At 44.5% G+C, this 24,712-nt stretch overlaps 1 protein-coding gene across 1 annotated transcript in view; it reads right to left on the bottom strand.

The window, feature by feature from the left end:
* Positions 1–24,712, bottom strand: part of LOC146809449 (tubby protein-like) — a 150,340-nt gene that overhangs the window by 52,122 nt on the left and 73,506 nt on the right. Inside the window, exon 6 of the mRNA XM_085614342.1 lies at positions 9,872–10,030. Within this exon, the coding sequence (XP_085470468.1) occupies positions 9,872–10,030 (159 nt within the window). The remainder of the gene's footprint in view (positions 1–9,871; positions 10,031–24,712) is intronic.

The raw sequence follows: 24,712 nt of genomic DNA, 5'->3' as shown, positions 1-24,712 counted from the left end.
CCTCCTCTGGAAACTAGGACATGTGCTAAATTTACTAGAAGTTGCTGGTGATAAACCAGAATTGTCCCAGCAAATCCGGGGTGCCGGGTCAGTCTAACCTTATGGCACATCTCTACCCTGTCCTTCCCACAGCTAGAGCTGGAGGCTATGAGGGAAGGAGTGCGTGTTGGAGGAATGCCGCAGCATCAAGCAAGAGCTGAATGCTCCCGACATTCGTTGAAGCCAATGAAAGGTCTGTGATCGCTTTGAGGGTAGCAGATTACGTATCTAGAATTGACCTTCGGGAAGTGGTAAATTACAAAAGGACTACTTGCAAGAATGGGTGGCCCTCGTTCATCTTAGACCCAAAACCTGAAGGTCAGAATATAACTTTTGTGTTCATTACAAGCTCTGCCAGAAAACCATGTTCAGATGCTGTGCCCGGAATTACCAATACTGAGGTATTACTTTACCAGTAAAACTTTTTAAACATGGAATAAGGAATTACTTAGAAAACTGGTGTTTAACATTAATTTCCACATGTTTTCACATCATACCAGAAACCACTCCCTGGATTTGTTTCTCATTCTGTTAGTAATGAATGTAATGCCTGTTCAGCTGGTAACGTCTATAACCCGCTACATCCGTATTTACTTAAAAGCTCATAATAAACATCCTCTTGTCTGGGGTTAGACATGACACCCAGGCTTGACTCGGATTCTTTGTACTATTGGTTGCACTCTGTTCAGTTGTGTTCCATCGCTTTTTTGGGAATGAGTTGTCTCTAATTATCCTAATAGAACACTGGGCTCCTCAATCAATCTTCAAAATATTTCCTAATTTAATTATGCATGTTGTGACGGTGGGAATTTTTCAGTTCAGGCTCCAATATTGTGTACCAAGCTAGCACTTTACCTCTGTCCTATTCCATCAGTTATCTTTAAGCAACGCTTTGTATCGACCTAGCCTAATTCCCTCAATGTGACTATTTTTTCATTCTAGTGTCATGAAGCCTAAAGGTACACACATGCTTAATCAAAAGTAATTTAACATACCATACCATAACTATATAGTTTAGATTCCTTGTCAAAATGCCCTTTCTGCCTTAGTCCAGGTTCTATAAGCCCATGAGATGGTTCATCTGTCCCTTTAGAACTCCAGGCTGGTTTCCCTATTGACATGCTGAATCGGATCCCTTCTTTGCCTAATTTGCCCGACTTCTCTTTGGGTTCTATCGAGGTTACATGGCAGACTCTCGTCAACATGCAGGCAGGGAAGGACTCTTCTATGTGCCCTGCCCCACCTGCTACTACAGACCACTAACAGCCATTTTGGGCTTCTTGGATGCAGAGCCCACCTTGCTAGCCACAAGGTACACTGCATGCGGCTGTAACCGTGGTAGGTGGTCTGTGAGATCCTTGTGAAATATTGTTGTCTTCATTACCAGCTGGCACTGGAATACAATGGAGAAGACTGCCAAATGAGTTACTTATGCAGACAAGTCTTTGCAGGTGTTCCTATCATGAGAAAGAAGATTCTCTGTTTGTAGGGCCAACAAGCCATACCCTGCCATACCTGCAAGTTTCCGTTGCTGCCGCCTGTCTCCCCTGCCGCCGCTGCCGTCCTCGCATCTCGGCGCGGCCGCAGAGAGGGGAGAACTACACGCACCATCATCCTCAGCGGCAGGAAGCCGCACACGCCTCTTCCGCGCCCGGAGGCGCATTTCAACAGAGGAGAGCCCCGGTGGAGCGGGGGCTCTGTTTGTAGGGCTAACACGCTGTAGGCTGCCATACCCTGCCATACCTGCAAGTTTCCTTTGCTGCCGCCTGTCTCCCCTGCCGCCGCTGCCGTCCTCGCATCTCGGCGCGGCCGCAGAGAGGGGAGAACTACACGCACCATCATCATCAGCAGCAGGAAGCCGCACACGCCTTTTCCGCGCCCGGAGGCGCATTTCAACAGAGGAGAGCCCCGGTGGAGCGGGGGCTCTGTTTGTAGGGCTAACACGCTGTAGGCTGCCATACCTGCAAGTTTCCTTTGCAGCCGCCTGTCTCCCCTGCTGCCGCTGCCGTCCTCGCATCTCGGCGCGGCCGCAGAGAGGGGAGAACTACACGCACCATCATCCTCAGCGGCAGGAAGCCGCACACGCCTCTTCCGCGCCCGGAGGCGCATTTCAACTGAGGAGAGCCCCCGCGGCGCGGGATCGCGCGCGGGTGGCGCCGGGCTAAGCCCGGGCAAAGGGCAGGCCGTCTGTGGCCGTCCAAGGCCGATTGAGGCTGGGCTGGGCCACCCCCCTTGGCAGACCGGGTGAGGTGTAAGGTCAGTGGCAAGACAGGTCTACCTCTGTGAGTACATTCCATCTTATGGTAGGAAAGTCACCTATTGCTGTATAGAATACCCGACCAAACATTTAACATGGGGAAAAGAATACCAGTTGTGGCCAGGTCAAATTGTAAGCAGAAAATGCCTGCAACAACTTCTACTACTCCATTGCTGAGTTCGACTGCCATAGATAAAATGCTCCAGAAGACTATTGGTATTGTCGCCTCGGCTATCAAGAACACCGAAAGGCGTCTTTCGCTTCCATCGAGCTTGCCCCCACTTATGCATCAAGAAAACTCATTGGACTCCTTGCTTGCTACATCTTACGCGGGGCTCCCGGGCACAGACTCTAACGAGAACTGTATAATTGTGGACACAGTATCCCCTAAACATTGTTCTATGGCTAGTAGGCTTTCGTTAACTCCTACTATGCTAAGGTTAAGCGCGAATAGGAGCTTTGATTCTTCCTTACCCTTAGCTAATGAGCAGGCACACTCAGAGGGAATAGGACCATGCTCCGATATTGATGTGTCAACCACGGATAGGGATAAAAGCGTCAGTATACCAATGCAAACTAGGGGACAGACAGCAAAGAGGCAAAAAGCGAAGCGAAAACAGAAACACACAGAGCTTGCGTCAAATAAATGCAGAGACAAGGGTGGGCGCTATCAATTATGGAGGACCCCTGCCCCTGTAGAGCAAAATGATGGTAATGGGGAAGCCCACTCTAGTGAGAAGGACTTACAAATTATAGAAGCCAGCGTAGCACCGGGGAATGAGGGCTTCTGGGGGAGGATGGAGACCCTGATAACCACCCCTTTAGGGCCAATCAACCAACAAGTCCTTAATATAGAAAAGAGGTTGAGGGCATTAGATGATCATGTGTTAAAACTAGGCATAGGGCATAATTCAACAATTACACCACATTCGGGGACAACTAATATAGATAAACCCCAAAACATTGAAGCTAGTAAGAACAGTAAAGCCCATATTAATGCTTTTCTGCCAACACCTAAACCGAGCACAAGCAAAGATCCATCAAATGCGGAACCTCTACCCAAACAGGCATTTAATTCTAAAACAACGAAGGCAGTTAGCCCTGGAGGTGTAGATCAAACCACTGCTAGAAGCAATAGGGCACTAACGAGACAAGCCAATAATGATGCCCGAGACCCCCCGACAGCCAAGTCGGATCCAACTGCAGCAACTAATATGAGACAGACCCCGGCTCGTATTAGTTTACCCCCAGAGTGCGGGGCTTATGTATTGGTCCTAGTCAATGTGCCAAAATTGAGGAAGGACCAAGAGGAAAATCCCACAACACTTAAAAATAGAACTCTTCATTGGCTATCTGGAAATTGTAATTTCCCAATGGAAGGAGCAGGGGAGATTATTCATACCCAAAGAGTAGGGTGGGTGGGTCCACTGAGAAAAAAGTTTGAAGGGGATTGCATAATTATACATTTTAGGTCCCCACAATGGGTGCAATCTACACTTGCAAAAGCCCCATTGCCTTCACCTTGGGAATTTAATACTACCTTGCTCCCCCTCGGATATTTTATAGGCATTTAATAGATTTTAATCTTAATCCTGGGACTAACCCCCAAGTACATCAATTGGACACGAATTATAACATTAGGAATAACCACAGATTGCCTCATCAGGATCAAAACCTTAACCTTAGGAATGGTCCCCCATTAGGTCATTGGACCATACCCCCAGCATATCCAATGCCACATTTACCTCTTCCCATTCCCCCCCCCAGTTCATCCCAAGGGAGAGACTTTATGGGAGGACCGATCAAAATTGTAACACGTCTCAGAATGAGTTGAGGTATATGTATAATATTCCAACCTATAATCAGTATGAACATGCTTTTTCCAACTTAGAATGTCAGGATTGACTGGGGAAAAGAGAATGTGAAGAGGCATCTAATGTCACCGGGGAACATTTACAATCTAAACAAATTAATATAACTCAGACAATGGTAGCGCACGATGCCATCGTCTTACCCCCAGTCACACATGAGGATACAACTACCTTATTAACCCAATTTAAGCAGAGTGTTAGGAACAAGTTCTCTGGTCCTTCTAGTCATTCTAATCTGTCAATCCTTAGCTGGAATGTTGCTGGCCTAGAACCAAGATTGTCAGACCCCCAATGGGTCCAGCTATTGGATGGTAAAGATATCATTATGTTTCAAGAGACATGGGCTGTTGGAAATTTACATATAGAGGGCTACCATTGTTTCAGTGTGACTACACGAAAGCCTTCTTTTGGTCGTGCAATGGGAGGACTATTTATAGGTATTAGGACATTGGTGGGTGGTACCATCAAAGACCTATCAGGAGGGAATCCGAACATTCAGGTCCTTGAGTTGAAACGAAAGTCCAGGATTTACATAATTAATTTTTATAATAATGATTTTTACTCTATACCCAATAAGAACTGGATGTATGACGTTACAACGCATGCTGTTACAACGCATGCTGTTACAACAAAATTTTTACAACGCGAGTGCATTGACAACGCAGGACATTACAACGCAAGTCTTTACATCGACTTGCACTAGATGGCGTGCTAACATTAAAAAAGTGTAATTTACTATTCCAACTCCAGTCCACGTAACAGTAGGGAAGGTGTTGGGATAGTAAACTACACTATTTTTAATGTTAGCACGCCATCTAGTGCAAGTCGATGTAAAGACTTGCGTTGTAATGTCCTGCGTTGTCAATGCACTCACAGTGTAACAGTTTCGTTGTAATGGTAGTGCGTTGTAAAAGTTGCGTTGTAAAGGTTGTTCCCCATAAGAACTACATAGCACTCTCTAAGACTTTACAAAAATTGGAAGCAAATTTAGAATCAGAGGAGGAGATAGGGATTCTAATTGGGGGGGATTTTAACGCGAAACTTACAAAGAAACGTTGGTCTGAGGAAAATAATTATTTAGATCAAGCTGAACGAAGGGGTTTTGAATTAGCAAATATACTAAGTGAGCATATCCTCAGTAATGCTATGGAAACAGGTCAAACCCCAAGCATGGATTGTGTCCCTACGTTCAGAGGGAGGGACTGTCGTTCAACAATTGATTTTATTTTTATGTCCCCTTACTTAGTAGATCGTGTAATAGAATCCAAAGTGATAGAGACATCATTTGGTGATCATAATCCCCTCACAATTACTTTGCATCTAGGCTCCAGTTCTGCATATGTGAACTTAAATGGCGCAAGAGACATCACACCCTCTGGTGACGGCCTGCGTCTAAAATGGAGTGGAATTGATAGTGGGGCCATGTTAGAAAGTGTGAGAAATGAACACTCTGAATTAATTAATTCCTGTTTATCTTTAGATGGGAATAGCCACAGAATAATCATAGATTTTTCAAACTGTGTTTAGTAATAAAAAATCTCTTGTCAATTCCACTGTCAAAGAAAGGGAAAGAGCCAAGGTGGTTTGATTCCGCCTGTTCAATGGCAAACAGGGAACTCCGTAGGGCACTAACCACTAAGCCAAGGTGTATAGCAGAGGTACAGGCGGCTAGGAAGTATTATATATTAAAAACAACTGAAAGAAAGGCTGCATTACTGACGGAACAGTGGGAATCGCTGGTTGAAAGTGCTAATCTGAAGAGCAGCGGCCCCTTCTGGTCAGCCGTCAGGAAAATGCGAGACATGGGCAAACATCTATCCCCAATTAGCTGTAATATAACCTGCAGTAACTGGGAGGCCCATTTCTCCAAAATATATGCCGCCCCTTCCGAGGAAGTAATTATCTCTGCCCCTGGACAGTTGTGTGGCCTACAGATTGACCTCCATGAGGTAGTTGCAGCCATCAGAGAGAGCCTTGGCAACAAGGCCCCAGGCCCGGATGGACTCCCCATAGATGTTATTAAGCACAGTCCGGACCTATGGGCACCAATCCTCCTCAATGTTTTTAATAGTCTCCCAACAGTGTCCATGCCTAAAACCTGGGCTACTAGTACCATAGTCCCAATTTTTAAAAAGGATGACAGGTCAGATCCAGTTAACTATCGTCCGATCTCGCTCCTGGATAACACCTTAAAAATTCTTGGGCGAGTTATTTATAACAGGATGATAGAGTGGACTGAAGACATAGATCTATTGGACTCGTGCCAGATGGGATTCAGGAGCGGGGTGGGCACGGTGGAGCAATGTTTGAACTTAAAGCTGATAATTGATAAGTATAACGTTGCTCGATCGTCCCCTATTTATCTCGCATTTATGGACCTCTCATCCGCCTTTGACCTAGTTAATAGATCTAAACTATGGGCTATGCTTCTTAACTATGGTCTGGATGAGGCCCTTGTAAATTTCCTGGCTTACCTTCACACTGACCTTAAGGCACAAGTTAGGATTGGGACAGGTGGTGAAGTATCTGGAGCCATAAAAATAGGCAGGGGGGTCAGACAGGGGTGCGTTTTAGCACCCCTGCTATTTATCATTTACATTAATGGCCTTGCCAAAGCTTTGAAACAAGTGACCAGAGACGTCCCAATTATCCAGGGGCATTCATTGCCAGTTTTGTTATACGCAGACGATGCGGTCCTTATGGGCCGCACCCCAAATGCCCTCCGTTTGCTTGTTGAAACTTTTGTTCAACACATGGAGGCATTAGATCTGCGTGTAAATTAAAAAAAATCTTTTATTATGTCATGTGGGCCTGGGAAACGGAAGCTCAATACTATATATGTAGGTTCAGATAAATTAGAATCTGTAACCTCTTTTCCATATCTAGGGTTGGTTTTCGCTGCGAACGGCTCATGGAGTGGTCATTCTGCCCACGTCATGGGCAAGTTCTCGAAAGCCACCAATTCCATATTGAGTCTTTCACGCCCAAAGAAAATCGGCGCCACCAGAGCTATTTTAAATTTTTTTAGACTACAGTGCATCCCTGTAGCCACATATGGGGCTGAGGTCTGGGGATTGGGGAAAAGTCCTGGAATTCAGCGTGAAGAAAACCGTTTTTGTAGGAAAATATTGGGCGCCCCTATCTCCGCTTCTGAATTTATTTGTCATAAAGAATTAAGCCTCCCCTATGTTTGTGACTTTATTAGAACTAGACCAGCTCTATTCTGGATTAGGATCTGGAGGAATAACTCAGCAACCCTAACACAAAATATCATAAAAGACTGCCTCAAAAGTGACCACGGCTTGTTAATACCTTGGCTTACGGAAGTTTTAAAGACATTGCGCGCCATGGATAAAGGCGATCTTTTCTCCGACCCATCCAGAATCGAGCCTAAAGATAAGGTTGAGGTCAAACAAGCACTATATGCACTTTTTAACTCAGAAAGAATGGGCAGGGAATTTCTTAAACCCACTGTTGCCACATACATGGGGAATGATCTGTGTAGGCAACCACTTCCACCCTACCTCACCCTCCCCATGTCTAATTGGGAAAGATCCTTGCTTTTTCGCCTAAGGGCAGGGTCCGTAAAATTTTTGTTGGCCTTCCCTTTGGGTTATCACCATACAACACAATATAACCCATGCCCGTGCGATGGCATTAGTACACAGAATGATATGCACTTCCTATTCTTCTGTAAATTTTATCTAAAATACATTATTTGGTTTTTAACCCCTTATTTTAGAAAACAAAGACCCCTTTCTTTGGGGGAGTCTTGTTCAATGTTATTTTCCCTGGATACAGATGAATTAATTTTTCGCACTAGCACTTTTTTGAGACTGATAGTACGCGTACGTAAAATGATGGAAAACCACTGAAAATTGTCTTATGAGAGTTGTACTCTGATCGACTATGAAAATGAATTGCTCTTATTGTCGTATTTTTATGTATTGTATTTTGATTTATTGTGTAAATGAATTGTTTTTATTGTTGTACTTTCATGGATTTTATGAAATCCGAATAAAGGTCTTTTGAACTTGAACTTGAGAAAGTAGATTAAAACAACAAAAGAGAATGTATATGTGAAGAGTACACACATATATATGAAAGTTTCCTTCAAATGATCATTGTTCTTAAGAGGAGGACAGTGACAGTGGAGACATCTATGGATCCATCTGTTTTGCCAACTTTCAGAGTTAACCCCACACGACATGGCGGTGGGTCAGGTTCCCCATCTAAACTTTCCATCATTGTTTGGTGGCATTAGCACAGAGAAAGAGTCCTATGGAAAGAGTGACGGACTGTCGCAAAAAGATGAATACATTTCCCTAACATGCTGAGAAACACTCGTCAGTTTATCTAGCCGTGCCGGTGCATACCTTCTAAGAGTGCTGTATGGCTGCATAGAGTCCCTTGGATCCAAGGACTTCAAAAGCCAGCCCCAGCTTTCAGGATGGCTTTGAAATGATTGGTCGCTGTCTGTGACATCACGCCTTGCCAGAAACCTGAAGAATGCCCTCCAGGCTTAAAGGTACCCTCGTCTATTGTTTGCTTTCGATTGTTGAATCTAACCAACAATAAACCACACAGCACAGCAAACCCAGGATTAAATCACTGTTGCATTATTTTCGTCTGGACTGTATAAAGCCGGGTTGGCGAGACAAGTATCAAGTGGAAGAAAATTCAGAGAGCAGACAGTGAAGGCTCCTCTCTTTATCATTGCTCTGCGAGGCATAGTTCCATAAGTGTGTACCACAATTCCATACACCTAATCAGCAGCAAGATTATTCAGGACATTTTGTTTTTTTCTGTTGTGTAACCATATTTTATTTATTAACATCCGATTTACACCTCTGCTGTGCCTAGTTGAAATTTTGTGCAAAAGAGTCAAGAGATGCCAACAAACTTAATTTTTCACTAAAAACATAGTTTCATGTAATTTCCTGGAAATGCTCGAGCCAGTCTCCTGCCGGTGTCTTCCATGACTTTTCCAAAACGAACCATGACACACCAACAAACCACATTTTATAAAACCAAAAAGTGTTTTTTTGTGTGCAATTTTTGCAAACATTCACGAAAAAATTAAGAGGAAAAATGATGAGATTTAGCAAACTCCTGTGCTGTAAATAAATTATTAGATCCCATGTGCGGGTGGTCACATCTTCTACAGATGTTTGGGAGAACACGCCTTTCACGTGGCGGTTATCAGGTCTTTTCAGAAGAATTGACTATTGGCCTTCATTCAATGTATCTGATCTTTAACTCCTAACTCTACACATATAAATCATATTGAACATGAACTCTGAAAAATATTTACGGGAAGATATGTACTTATAATCTGGAATAATTCCAGATTAATTAATGATTGAATTTGATTTATGAGACATAAAATATGTGTAATAGTTTAGGTTTTGATGAAGTGACAACAGATGTTGTAAGGCTGCAAAGCACATACTGGTGAATTTCTTGTTAAATATAAGATTTGGAATCAAAATAAATGGTCCATGACCTTTAAGAAAATATTTCGTGAAGATAGACGACATAAGGAGAATCAAGATATAGCCATAGTCCTTAAACCACAACAGTACCACCCTCTACAGTGAATGGCTCCCCAAAAGGCATGTAGTCCATCCCCCGCTGCAGTGCTATGTGACATTCTTTGTGGCCTGTCGGATGCTCTGGTGCTTGCCCAGTACCCGCCCTTTACCTGTGAAGATGTCATGTCCCTTCTTGCTGTCTCCCTTGGAGTCGGGCTTTTCATTCTGGTGCACTCCATCGACCCAGGTGTCAAGGACAAGGTCAGTTACCTTCTGGGTCCCCTCTGCCAGAGCCGAGTTGCTGATGCCTTTAGGAGCCGAAAAACAATCTGAGAAAAGTGATTTGGGGGTGAGAGAGGAGAGACATATAATCCAAGCTTATTTTTCCCCTTCATTTCTCATAATACCCCAAAAGACAACCCCTTCTACAAACACTCTCAGTTGCATCCGAGCACACTCTCCTGTGAGACATGTTGGTTTGGTCAGCATTATTTTGGAATAAAGTTTTCCTATTTTCATTATAAATTTGACCACAGATCAACTCTTCTTGTGTGCCAATAACATATGTCCTAAAGATAGGACGGCTGAAATCCCTTCTAGCAGGAAGTAAAAACAAGCATTGGCATAGCCAATAGGTCTCGCCTTTGGGACCTTATAAGTGTTTAGCCATGCAACATTTGCATAACTAAATACTTATAATGCGATCAAACATCAAAGTGGCCGTGCAGCCGCGAAAGTGAAAGTAATCGCGGAAAAGTGCGGCGCGCGCGCCCGCGCACATGCACTGTAGCTCTAGGCTGGCCTGGTAGCACTTTTTGGAGCCCTCTCAAAAAGTCTTGCTCCGCTGGGTCAGGCGAGACCTAACCATAGTTTGTGGTATAGTGGACAGGGCCGGACTGGCCATAGCGGGCGTCGGGCGTTTCCCCGGAAGGCTGGAAGGGTGGAATTGCCGGCGCTGCTTTGGGTTCAAAGTCCGGCCCTGATAGTGGAGCTGAGAGGCAGCGTTTCTGTGTTTGCTATCCAGCTGTGATGCATTATTACAAGCTTTGCAAAGCTATCCTCGTCCTGGGAGAATGAGAGGAAGGTTGCTCTGTTGTTGGCCCTGCTCTACATTCTGTGGGGGGAAGGGGGAGGAGCTGGTGTAAAGGGGCCTTACACGGCTGCTGGCTATGCTGTACCTGTCCTGCATTTATAACGAAGGTCCTGTTGTGTGTGTGTGGGGGGGAGGGTGCGAGGGTGTCCAAGACTCTGTGTGAGTGTTGATTGGGCACCACATTCAGCACCACTATCCTTCTAAGCGACTACCCTGCAGCAAGAAGGAACGATGACCTATGCCTGTCATCTTAGAAGGACTTGAATTCCTCTCTGAGTCTGATGCTGTGTGCTGAGCCTGCAGAGCCGCAGTGGAGGAACCACAAGTGCAAATCCGCCGCTACCGTGCCTTCTTCAGCTTTAGGGACCCCGGGGGGGAAGAAAGACACGTAGCTAGGAGATCTTTGAACTATGAGGGCTGATAGGATAAAGCAGCACCTGGGCCAACCTTGGATGGCTGTTTTTGGAGGTTAGAAATTTTATAAAAGACAGGAGTCTCATATTATGCAGTCTCTATTCCTGTATTTATTGAATGGCATTTTTACGGTTCAATGACATAATATCGAAAACACAAATACCGTGCTACATCAATATCGTGTCAAAAATAATTTTCACAAAATATTGTTTTCCTATGCATATAAAGGTAAGTACAATAACATTGAATAAATATTATCGTTTTACACCAATATTCGAACAAATACATACAAAAATATCGTTTTTTAAATATATATGTAGTTACAAATATTAAATATTAAATATTTTAACATGTAACATTAATATAATGCAAATTATATATGTTTAAATAATATTTATTTTAAATATATACTAATTTAAACAAACACATACATACATGTATGTGTGTATGTTTATAAACATATATATAAAATGTTAAACTATTATTAAAAAGATTAATTTTAATTTATATTATGATTTTCAAATTGTATTTCTTAATTTACTAATATAACAAGTATATATTAATATGTGTATTAAATATAATAATTATTTAAAAAGTAATTGTTAACTAATTATGACTTAAATAAATTCCCGCCCTATCCCCCTAAAGATATATGTATTAACTAATTTACATAATTATACAAACATACATGTTTTAATTGAAATTAATATTGAATTATTAATCAACTTAATTAACTTATAATACGGTTCAGTGGTATTGTTTAATAGGGCTAGCGGCGCCACTCAGAAGAGTAACACTAATATTCAATCGAGTAATATCTTAATCTTGGTGCTGAAAGGTAGGGAGAACCACCCGTCTCCCCAAATCAGTGATCCAGGTCACTTGGATACAACATTACAAAATCCCCAGCAAACGATTGAAGTATGGTACAGATATATTAGTGCAAAATGTGAGCACAAATTTGACATCAGTATATGGATTCTTGTTCTCCTTTCTTTTTATTGTTCAGCTCTTCAAAACAGCCGACACGTGTTTCGTCGCTAACATGGGAAATCGTCCCGCGACTTCATCAAGGCTTTCTTCTTTGTTACTTTATCCGTTGTCTGTGGTGATAATTTCGACCCACAGAGGGGTTCTTTTATCTTAGAGGTCCGCCGATGTAAGTTATACATCATCCAACAGTTCTGGCTAGAGCGTTTCCGATTGCGGAATACCTTATTCCGCACTCAGAAAAGAACTGATACAAACGTCCGCTGATCGGACGGAGATTAAGAATTACATATATTTAAGGTTTTGACGTCTAGCCAGAACTGTTGGATGACGTATAACTTACATCGGCGGACCTCTAAGATAAAAGAACCCCTCTGTGGGTCGGAATTATCACCACAGACAACGGATACCCTAAGTAGATGGGTCAAAAGGGTGATAGCGATTGAGGGGAGTGGATGCGGGCTTTTAGGACTCAGTCTGTGGGGGATTGGAGGAGGGTTGTGGCATTAAAGGATGTTTCGGCAGGAGGATGTAGAACATGGTCCATATGGAGGTTCATCCAAGCAAAGAGAATGTTAATTGATTACTTCTGGGATTTCTGTTACTTTTTGTGCTGTTTTGATTCTTTCATTGACTATGAACTTCAATCATCAAGAAAAGAAGATCTGGGATATTGACTGCACCTATTTATAAGGTGTTGATTTAATTCTTATATGTTGTTACTCCCTTCCCAGAGGAGCAGGACCGCGGGAAATGTCTTATACTTTAAGGTGCTATTCAATAAACAGCAGGAAAAGAAACTGAAAAATATTCACCTCTTTAGTCTTCAATAAAATTAGGACTTTCCTTCACCAACTAGCTCGCAGAATTTGCAATTGCAGCGCAGGAATGTAGGCCTTCAGTGCCCACATTTTGTGTGTGAGGGATTCTATTAAACCTACGAAGCCAAAGAAAGTCACACCCGTCCAACCCATGTTGACCTGCTCTCGGGGACATCCACTGTTTGGGGAAATACCTGGTGAGGATGGAGGCTTCATTGCCAAGACTTATTCCCTGCAAATAGGAACATATCAATTGTAAGCTACCAGGTACTAAAATGACCTTCTCACTCATCAGGAAACCAGGAGAGTGCGCATTCCTCACCCACTGTAACAGAGCAGGGAGCAGGTATCTTTGTAGTTACCATCATGCCGGAAGCGCTGCTTTAAGTAACATCATGCTGAACTCACTGCTTTCAGCAGTAAAGTGTTATGTGCGAGTTGGATTTTGAGATGCTACAATAGGCATAATAGAATGGCAACTGATTTAAAAAAAGAAGACTTTTATTGGATATAAGGAAAGCATACATTACAGAAGTAGAAAATATACTCATAAAGTACAACCATAGTCCAGCTACATATTGTGGATGCACAATGCTAATCTCAATGTTTGTTTGGGCGCGACAACCGCCATATCGCTAAATAAGCCCCATAGTCACAAATCTATCACTCGGAGGTGGGTGTAATATCAGGCTATAATGAACCCAGAAGTCACCTGTAGAAATAGGTTGTAAAGATTCCGGGAATGTGTCCAAAATACTTTGGACACTAGCCTCCTGTTCATACCCTTGAAGGAGGCTAATTTGCCTATTTCCACCAACCACTGTTGTAGAGTGCTAAAGGCTTAGCTAGAGATATAACAGGCGGCCCGCCTTCTCCCAGGGATGCAGATGCCATCATCTCTGCCCCCCTGGCAGATTAACGCCTGCCACATATAGATATCTCAGCTTGCCTAGACGATATCTCTATGCCTTCAGAGGAGCCACTGCCACAGCGGCTCCTTTGATGGCCCTAAAAGTTTGCTGAGCAGTCTCCATGATTCATGCGGCCACTCCAAAAACTTTTTTGTTTTTGAAAAACAAACTTCCAATGTGAGAGTTTGCTTCTGAAAAACAAATTACCCTGATGTGGAAAATGATCAACTGCTATTGCTTTAACGTTAATGTCCCCCTTCATGTATATATCACCATCTGCACTGATATAATTTATAATCAGATATGGATGTCATTTGTATATTTACACAAAGTGTTAATAAGCCTTATTAAGCATGCTAAGTTTCATGACTCCAGTAGGTCTAGAAGTAATAAAATTGGAAGTAGAACATTTCCTGCATCCTGTACTAAAGTGTAGCCGCAGTTTCAATATTTGGCAACCAGAAGCATGATTTTAGGAAATTAATACATTCAACAGTGTGTTCATGCATTTGTATCTTAGTTTCAAAGACATGGCACATTTTTCTCTTTGCGAAGTCTGTGCCACCTTGATGCAAAAAGTCTCTGTCAAATGTGTATGTTCCATAGACTTGCATTGAGTGAAAAGTGTATAAAAACTGTCCAAAATGTCATGCATTTTAGCATTACACCTTTGTGGGTGTGACCGCTGGTCGGCTCACATGACAATTGTCTCTTGATTATTTCCTTGGTTCTTGCCCTTAAATGCTTGTTACACTTTTGGGCATCTGGATGTGTTGTGCTTTATTACCAGACATGGGTCCTTTTACTGTTTTTAGGTCGAGTCTAGGCAGCGCGCATGCGCTATCTGGAAGACCTGCTGTAAACAGAATTGGGAGTGTAATCCCACCTGCTGGTTGCCATTGGTTAAGTCATCAGTTGCTCTGAGTTCCTGGCTCCTAATTGATTCCTGCAGCCCATACGTCAGTTCCGTTGAAGGCTGCGCAGCACCGGCCAAGTACAGTTTCCATCATGCTGATTTACTTAAGCATTGGTAAGAAAATTGTTCATATTAAAAACGTCTCAAACTGGTTCCTTCAGTAGTTTTCTGAAGACACCCAATCACGCATTTATTAACATACCATTCACACATCAGCAGTCACGAGCAGCACACAACACTGCCCTCACAACTCCTCTTTATGCAAATAATAAAGTTCCAATATGAGCTTTACACTTAATAAGTAAGGCTGTTGTTGAAGACATGGGGCTTACACAAAGGGCTTGAAATAGTACTCCACGTAGAGGCACATCTAATAATCCTCTAGACTCTCATTAAATTTTTTGGGCTGTGGGGAGATTCAGATTAGGCACAACTTCTCTAGGCCATCTGTCCATATGTTACCTCACATCACAAATGCAGAAACATGATTTAGGAAGTGTTTTTATAGAAAGCATTGGCAAAGCCAATAGGTTTTGTCTATGCAAAATCTATTGGCTTGTCAATTTCTTAATACTTTGTACAGCAGTTAAGCTTCTGTACAACATGTAAAAAAGAAAAAGCATTTGCAATTCAATAGGTCATGCATTACTGAAAGTTTGAGCTATTGGATTAGCAAATAAAAATGCAAGGCTAATAGCTCAAACTTTCAATAATGCGAGACCTATTGCATTGCAAATGCTTATTTCAGTTTGGGACCACTAGGCTTTTTCAGGCAGTGCCGAACAGAAAAAAGGACATCAAAATAGAGCACACAGCCTGAAGCAATCACACCGACCGCCCAAATCTCAACAATGTAAAGTTTCCACAGGTGGATCCAGTAGAGACACTGCCAGCGGAAGCACGAGAGTCCTCGTCATCGGTTTGGTAGACAGGGTACTCCGACACGCTTTAAGCAGAGTATCCTTTCTGCCAAACATTAACTGACTATATCACACTCAATAAAGGGGAAAGAGGGAGGACTCCTACGTCAACCTCCACTACTGATCACAAAACACAACAAAGAAGTAGGAGTATGAAAAATCACGCGATAGGTTTAAGTGGCAAACATCGTTTGTTTGAAAAACTGCCCTCACCCACAATTTTGTGGCATGCTTCATCATAGGGCTTGCTAACACAAACATTAAAAAGACACCTTCATGTTTTAGGCCCCAGCTGAACCATAAGTGTTTAGGGAGCTTATATTAGCAGAGTAAATGTAGCAGGGCCGCAGTGACTTTTTGGCTGTGGGGGAACATTTTATGGCAATGCTGTCCGGAGTTATTATTTGTTTCTTTGCTGTAATATTATTATTATTAACAGCATTTATTGAGCAAATGTCTACCCGAATCGGCTGTATGCACCACCTATTCCCGCTAAGTTCCCTGCCTTCTCCATGACTTTCCTTTCCATTCAAATGATCCTTTTCTGAGCAGAAGGCTGAATGCATAAGGAAAATGTTAGTGGCTCTATCATCAGATTTTGCTAGGGCTCATTACTACACTACTGAAAATGGTATAACAAAGTAATCATATTAAACATACAGGGTTCTGAACACCTTGTTCATTTGTCATCTGGGTGGATGTGTCAGCATGTAGCACCAGGAACACTTACACCCACGTATTGGTCCCTCACTGAAACGAGCTCCTCCGATGATCCTAAACATGCATGTGATGGAGGGGGATACGAGGATGGATGGGTGTTTAGAGTATAGGCACACCTGACAGAAGCCCTGCATCTCAAAGAGAAGTGTCACCTGACAGAAGCGTTGTGTCTCAAAGGACTGCGCTACGTTAAATACCTAAGTGACACCAAAAAGACTACATGGGGTGGAGTCGCCTGGCAGCACACAAGATGGCAGCGTAAAAGCTTGTCTGCGGTTCGAAGCTCCATGAGGACAGAGATACAGCAGCCCCCTGGGTAAAATGGCAGGCTGAAGTTGAAGCGGAATGTCTTGGGGCCCTGGAACAGATGGCAAAGCTGGCTGGGCAGACCACGGGGGCACTCAGGGGTGTGGTATTGGCAGCCTGTTCCTGGCTTGGGCAGGGCAAGATGGCGTCAGCTACATCTGCATAGCGTGAAAGACTGAGCAGCCTCATGCCTGGGGCAGGGGTTGACTCCGGCGGCTCTGCGACTGGAGATTGACAGAGCCCACATGGGGAGAGTGGCAGCAAACGGAGGCCGAGGAGCTGGGTCCCTGGAGATATGAACGGCCTGGGGACTGCATGAAAGCCTGACTGCGGAGGTCCCTGGAGAATCCTGACACGAGAGATGGATCCTGACCAGACCACACTGGCCTCAGGAAACCTGAGGGCGACAGCACGGTGGGACCCCAGCCAGTGACAGAGGTGGTGGCCTGAAGAGGGCCCAGGGAGTTGGCGGGGCCGCTGGCCAATGAGAGAGACCAGGAGAGGGAGACTTCCAAATGGTATCGGACTGGGCCTCTGATTCGCATGTGCCAGAGGTGTGCAGAGGGTACTCATGCCTGTGGGGTGGAGGGGACGACTGCCCAGGTTGGGCCGTGCCTCTGACCTGGGCCAGGGCAGGTCAGGGCAGCAAGCCCGCCACAGCCTGGAAGGGGGTCCAGAACTGGATGGGAGTGCCTTGTGTGGCACTTTGTACGGCAGCCTGGCCAAAGTGGACAGCGGCCAGTGAGGAGGCTGGTGTCCCTGGCAACCCCAGGCAATCAGATGAGGGACACATCACAAAAGCTGCAACACCCAAGCAGAGATGGTGCGATCCAAAGCAGAGAAGCTGGGAGCAGCCACTAGACCTATTCGGTAAACTGATAACACCCAGAGGAAGGGCTCCACAGGCGCGACTCATGACCTGGAAATACATACGGTGACAATACTGGCAGCCATAAGAGACCCAAAGCAGCCCTGAAACAGAAAATTGACATGGTGGCCCTGGCCCCTAGCCTACCGCGGGCCCGCAACAAGACGTTGATGGACAAAGTAGGGTGGCAGACAGAAAACACGCTGACTTGACTAAAACCCGCAGATAATGATAACAAGAACTTGATGAGGGCCATCCAAAAAACTAATGAGCCCCTGCAAGACAAGGTGGAGTACACATAGGGCGACTCTTGGTGCAACAATGTATGGATGGTGGGGGTGCCGGTGAACACTGAGGGCCCAAGTGCAGAACGTTTCCTAGAGGATTGGTCCCTATAGTAGGTACTCTGAGGCAAGAGCACGAAGATGTTTAAAGTAGAAAGGTCACACAGGGTACCGGGCAGGCCGCTGGTGCAGGGGGTACCCCCTGCTACACATAGTGGCTTGACTGCTCAACTTCTGGGACCATGACCATATCCTCCAGATCGCCCACACCCACGGTCCTGGCGAATAGAGGAGGCCTCAGCAAACATCTATCCTGACTACACCACAGCGGTGCGGAGACAACCAGCGATCTTCATGCATCCGGTAACTGAATTTGAAGTATGCCCTGGTCTTCCCGGTGAAATTGCGGGTCAGCAACAAAGGGGACACACAATTCTTCCAGACTGCAGCGGCCATGTGGGACTGGTTGGAATCATGCGGTTACCCTCCCCCAGATTCCTGAGAGCAATTCCAGGATCCAGAATGAAGATGAGAGAGTCCTCGAAGTAAGAACCCGCAGACACTCAGCTGCTGCTCTGACTAGAGTCCAGACAGAGACTAAGGGCCCGATTCACAGAACAAACTTAAGACAAAATCCTAAACTTAGTACCATTTTGGTATTCACAGAATGCACTTACTACTTCTGGTATTCACAGAATGAACTTACTACTTTTGTGATTCACAGAATAAACTTACTACTTTTGCTATTCACAGAATGGATTTACGACTACTAACTTTACGTCCGCACTCGGGCCGGAAATTCCGGCCCGGAGGCGGAGCTTCCGGCCCGGAGGCGGAGCTTCTGGCCCAGAGGTGGAGATTTTGGCCATGGCTAAATCTCCGCCACAGGCCGGAATCCCCGCCTCCGGGCCGGAAGCTCCGCCTCTGGGCTGGAAGTCCCGCCTCCGGGCCGGAATTTCCGGCCCGAGTGCGGACGTAAAGTTAGTAGTCGTAAATCCATTCTGTGTATAGCAAAAGTAGTAAGTTTATTCTGTGAATCGCAAAAGTAGTAAGTTCATTCTGTGAATACCAAAATGGTACTAAGTTTAGGATTTTGTCTTAAGTTTGTTCTGTGAATCGGGCCCTAAGAGAGCAAAGTGGTTGAATTAATTCAAGAGCAACATTCCTGGGATTTGGGGATAATGAGCGGCCCTGGACAGAGGCTTGGATGAAGGAGACTACAGATCTGAGGACTCCATGGCAAACTCGAGTAGACGGTGGTGGTCACCCTGATGACAATCAAATGAAGAGCAATTGGAGCAGCCTGGGTATGCAAAGACACAGCAGTCCAACCCAGGAGGGGGGCGGCTACGATGGGGATATGCCATGATTGAGCATATACGGACCCTCAGGAGGGCCACACCTACTCCTCACTGCCTAATCACAAGCGACAACATGATGTTATTGTCAATGTACTTGGGGCAACAGACACTTCAAGTCTTGGGGAGGTGGCTAGTTTTATATCAATGGCATGAGGAAGTTAGAAGGAGGGTGTGGGGTAGTAGGGGTTTCTCACGAGGCACACAGAGTCCACACACAACACCGAGTCCACCAGACAGAGGAAAACACACATGACACCAGCCACACCACACACGCACACCCCGCTGACCCCCCCATTAAGATCCTAACCTGGAATATTACTGGCCTACGGAGTAAGCTGAAGATGGGAGCAATGTGGAACTACCTAGCGAGGCAAAATCTCAACATAATTCTCCTGCAAGAAACACACCTAGGAGGAAACATATGCAGGGTGCTGAACCATGGCACATAACGCTTACTGGTACACTTCGGATTCTCTGCAAGCTCTAGCGGGTGGGCATACTTGTACAACGATCCCACCCCCTCCACACATGAGTCAACACACATGGCTGCCAGGCAGCGGTGAGAGGACGGTGTACTGGGGTAAGCCTGACTCCAGCATCCTGGTATCTCCCCCTGGGAATACAGCCTGATGGACTGCCCAAAATGGGCATGTGGATGACAGCGGTGCCAGACGCCCTACTCCTCGTAGGCTGCAACCTCAATTTAACCTACTAGGGAGCTCTTGACAGACTGATGACAACAAGGGACAGACCCAAGACTGACTCACTATTGGCTTCCTTTCTTGACACCATGGGGTTAGCAGACCTATGGCGATGAGGAGCACTCGAGGACATAACAATTAACATAGGAGCATCAACATGACTCTCTCATCGCCTTTGTTGGTTCTGTTTTGTTTGCATGTATCTATATTACGCTTGGTGTATAAATTGTAAAGCCCTCTGTCTGCTTTTTAATCTGTTATGGAGGTCACAGTCATAGTTTTGTGGCCCAACTGATATGGTCTCGAGACTCCCTTTGCTCCACATGACTTTATCCTCTGCTCGGTTGCTTCTGCTTTGATTGCTTGTATCTGTATTCCGCTTGATGTATAAATTGTAAAGCGCTCTGATACCCCCCGGTGGTCATGTTCGCGCTATAGAAAACTTTTAAAATAAATAAATAAAAATAGAATGCATTCCATGTCCAGACTGGACTACTTTCCTGATGCCAAAGCAACAGGTAGGAAGGTTCAGGAACACTGGTATTCCCCCCACATCCCCAGCCATCTCAGACCACTCCCCTCTGGTTACACACCTTGCCACAAGCACTCAGGGACAAGGGAGTAATGGAAGTTAGACTCCTGGGACTTGACGGCATGGAATTCTAGAAAAATGGTATCCGAAACAACAGAACTTTAGTTTGCAGAGAACACAGGTTCGGTGGACTCTGAAGCTGCGGAGGCACATAAGATAGTCCGCAGGGGACAACTCATTGTGCATATCTCGGGTAAGCTGAAGGAGCGTGCCAAAGAGGCTAGAGATCTAGAAACAAAATAAGCAACATGGGAGGCTGACAACGTGGCTTACCCCACCTCTAGCCTGGCAGATAAGATAAAAGTGGTGAAGAATGACTTGGGGACCCTGGTGCACCAGGAGGCCAGTTCACTATAAAGGGCAAAACAGGGCAAACTCAATGATGTTAACAATAAAGAAGGCAAACTTTTGGCGTGGCTATCCAAAAAGGAGGGAGGCCAGTGATGGATCCCCACCATCTCTCTGGGAGAGGATGGGGTGGCCGAAACCCCGGGCACCATTGCGCAAGCCTTTACAATCACCTTACGGAGCTCTACGGGACTATAGGGGTGACCCCTGCACATAGCCTGGAAGACTGTCATGGAGATACCAACACCAACACTATTCAGAGAAGTGAGCCACTCTATGGACACTGAGCTGACGAAACAGGAGATCGCTGATGCCATTAGCCAGATGAAAAGTATGAAATCCCTGGGCTTTAAGGAAAATGAGCTGCATTTTTTTTTTAAACTGCGTTATTAAAAAAGCAGTCACAGACATGGTGGTCAGCTAATCCCAGCAGGCCACCATCCTTGTGAGTGCCAGCCATTCCCAATGGGTCGCAAATTGCCATCTGCCTCAGGAATAATAATGAGGCAGGTCCCGTGCGACCAATTTGAGAATTGCAAACAGTGTCTCAGACTGTTGTAAATTCCATTTTGCGAATCGCAGAAAATCACAATTTGCAATTCAAAAAATGAAGTCATCAATCTGGCCCATGGTTCGTTACTGAGCAGCTAGGGTATTGTATTATATTGTAGCATTCATATAGCGCTTACTACCCCATGTGAGGCGCTGAAGCGCTTGCCTACATGAGTACCACACTACACCATGTAGAGTGTTTGGTTGGAAGGATGAGTTTTTGTGGGTAAGTGTTTCAATGTCATTCCTGGTGACCACCGAGGTGAAGTTATCGTGTTATGGCACGCAGAGCAGCAGTGTGTTGGATGATGGTGTGTAAGATACAGATGCACATTATTATGGTTTTCAGCAAGTATGTGGGTTCAAACAGCTCTGCAGGTCCCTTTATGGTATTTCATATGAAATAGTGAGCTTTTCTGGTTACTGCACTGGATTGTCCAATATGGTTTTGTGTACGGTTTTGGTCTTGAGCTGGTATGGTTGGAGATAGAGATAAGTGGATAGATCTGCTGGGATGACATTTGTATTATAATCCCATATCTGAGAATCTCTGTGAGATGTAAAGAAGTAGTCAGATTTTATAGAAAATGAGGACCTGCAGTAAACAGTTAAATTTAAAGTCCTCCAAATTGTCGAGTGATGTGTGACAGATCTCTCCAGTTATTCCATGCCTGGTTCATTTGGTAATGTTTGGCTGTACGGTGCTAGTGATGGACAGCCCTCATAGCAGCTAGGTCTTATGTGAATTTAATAGGAATAAGTTACAGTTGTCTGGTGACCATTGCGTATTATGGTTTTAGTATTATTGTGGGCCATTACTCTTATATATGGAAGTACAGAACTACATAATGCCACTTTAAACCACAGGTCTGCCATTTTTTGCTTACCTGCATAATGAAAGGAGTTTGCTGGTTGAGTTGTCTGCAATTCGTGGCTTGTAAGCTGAGGATTGTGCTGTTTTCTGGGCTCTGTTGCTGGGATGCAGGTGGTGCAGTTATCTAGGAAAAAGCCAAAATTCTAACTGTTTTCAAAGGGCATATGGTCTTGGGTGCATGTAATGCTGGCTGGTAGTGAGTTCTAAATCTTGGCGTCTTGTGCTGAGAAAGCAATGACTCCTAAGGATTTCTTATTGTTAGGTGGTGTGATGATAAGTGCCGCAAGCATGAAGCCATTGTTCTATTTGTTTTGTGTTGTTTGAATTTAAGTTGTAGGTATACTGCTCCTTTTCCTTGGGGGTCTGCGAACAATGCAGAGTACATTAAACATTGCCCTTCTAATTAACGAGTGGAGCAATTGCAAGACTAGAGTCATGTGTTATCTTGGTTGAAGGTGGAGAAGTCTTGCTGCAGAATTTTGAAGGAGTTGCATTTGCATATATTGGATGCACGTGCACTAAGACATAGGCTATTGGCATCATCAAGCTTTACTGAATATTATGTCGAAAGCATGGCTTGCAGTTTATGTTGGTGTGCAAGTTATGTGAATATGCGACGTAGTGCTTTAATTGTGTAGAAGGCACTCTTCATGATGTTGTTAGCATGTGTTATCAAGGAAAGTTCTGAATCTATTTTTATTCCTAGGTTTCTAACTTCTCTTTATGCTGTCAGAGAGGCTTCAAGTTCCTTAGGCCATATGGTGGTGGGCTCATAGTTTTGCCTTTGTACGCTGGTCATAATCTCTGTCTGAGCTTTAAATGAGTATTCATCATCATCCTGGAAGATTTATCCGAGACGCTTGAATCTGAAACTCTCTGTTGCATTTAATCAGACATAAAAGCATAGCCAATTTACCTGATAACTGTTTCCTCGATAAGAATACATCATCCGGCCAATCACTTAAACAGAGTAAGACAAAATTCCTTTCCCAGAGATGCAAGTATGTTAGTTCAGGATCAATAAACTCATTCCTGTCAAAATTCTACATACTAAGGGATGTTCCCGATCGCAATCCCATTGCTAGGCACATGTCCGCCTAAAAATGTGGATTGAAAGTTGTTGACTGTAGGATATGCCATACCGCCTTCTGACAGAAAGTTGAGAATGTGAACTATATCTGCCCCTACGGCATCCAGATTCTGATCCATACACCAATGGGACCATCTACACTACACTGAACAATATCATTTGGTTGTAGAATCTGCACACACCTTCCTGATGAGAGAAGAAGAGCTGTCCAAAAGTGGGTGTGATTTGCCATTAATGTCCTACCGAATATGAGGACTCTGGGGAAGTAGGATTGGAAAATTAGAAGGAAGTTCCAGAAGAATGGGAAACCATGCTGGTGACCTCCATAATGGTGTCACTAGGACCACTAACGCCTTCTGCGTCCTCACCTGAGCCATCAGTCTTGTTATAATTGAAGACAGTGGAAATGCATATCTTGTGATCTGGCTACAACTTGGGGAAATACATCTGTGGCATCCACTGAAGAATTGCAGAAGTTGAGCATCCAGTCATGATTCAAAGCGATCCACTTGGCAAGGAACCCAGTTTGACAACAGTCTGTCAAACACCTAGGAGTCCAACTTCTAGGCACTGAAATAGTAGGAGGCTTTTGGCTGGTTACATGTGAACGTGTGCCCACACATGTGTGGTCACATGTCTGGGCTGAGTGAGTAGGTCTACTGTCCAACTCAGCCTAGTGTCTGCACACAGGTAACATGTCACAGAAGGGACCCTTCAGGGATTGGTGCTGACCTGCGCAAGCCCCATGAATGGGCATTAATAGTGTGATAATGTGCATTTATGATTATTTATGATTATGTACATCCCTGGTACATCTGTAGTGCTTCACTGAAGTATATAGACTTCTTTACTGTCTTATACACTAGGGGTAAATGTGCACCAAACTACCGTTGCGCCGTAGTTAGGCCTAGAGACCACAATATCAAGGTAAACCAGGCTCCCAAATCCAGACCTGACATTCCATTTTCACATATTTGCACTGTTTGTCGCATTTCGAAATGTATTATTTTTCTTTGACTCCTCTCCTAATTTGAGTTGACCCTTTGAAACATTCTGGTGGGCCAAGTTAATTACTTTGCAGTCCAGCTGAAGGATCAAAGGCCTCCCACACAATAAGGCCACTTGTCAGTAATTAGGCCAGCTCCTGGGAAAGGAAAGAATGGGAATGGAATTTGCATATGCTAATTGTTTTTCAAACTGCTCCTGGCCCGGGGAGGGTCACCCCACACAGAAACAAATAAGGCTGGCCA

Source organism: Triturus cristatus, chromosome 7 (genome assembly GCF_964204655.1).
Source record: "Triturus cristatus chromosome 7, aTriCri1.1, whole genome shotgun sequence".
In the NCBI taxonomy this organism is placed as follows: Eukaryota; Metazoa; Chordata; class Amphibia; order Caudata; family Salamandridae; genus Triturus; species Triturus cristatus.
The sequence above is the reverse complement of the archived record's forward strand: the minus strand, read 5'-3'. Positions and strand labels throughout refer to the sequence as shown.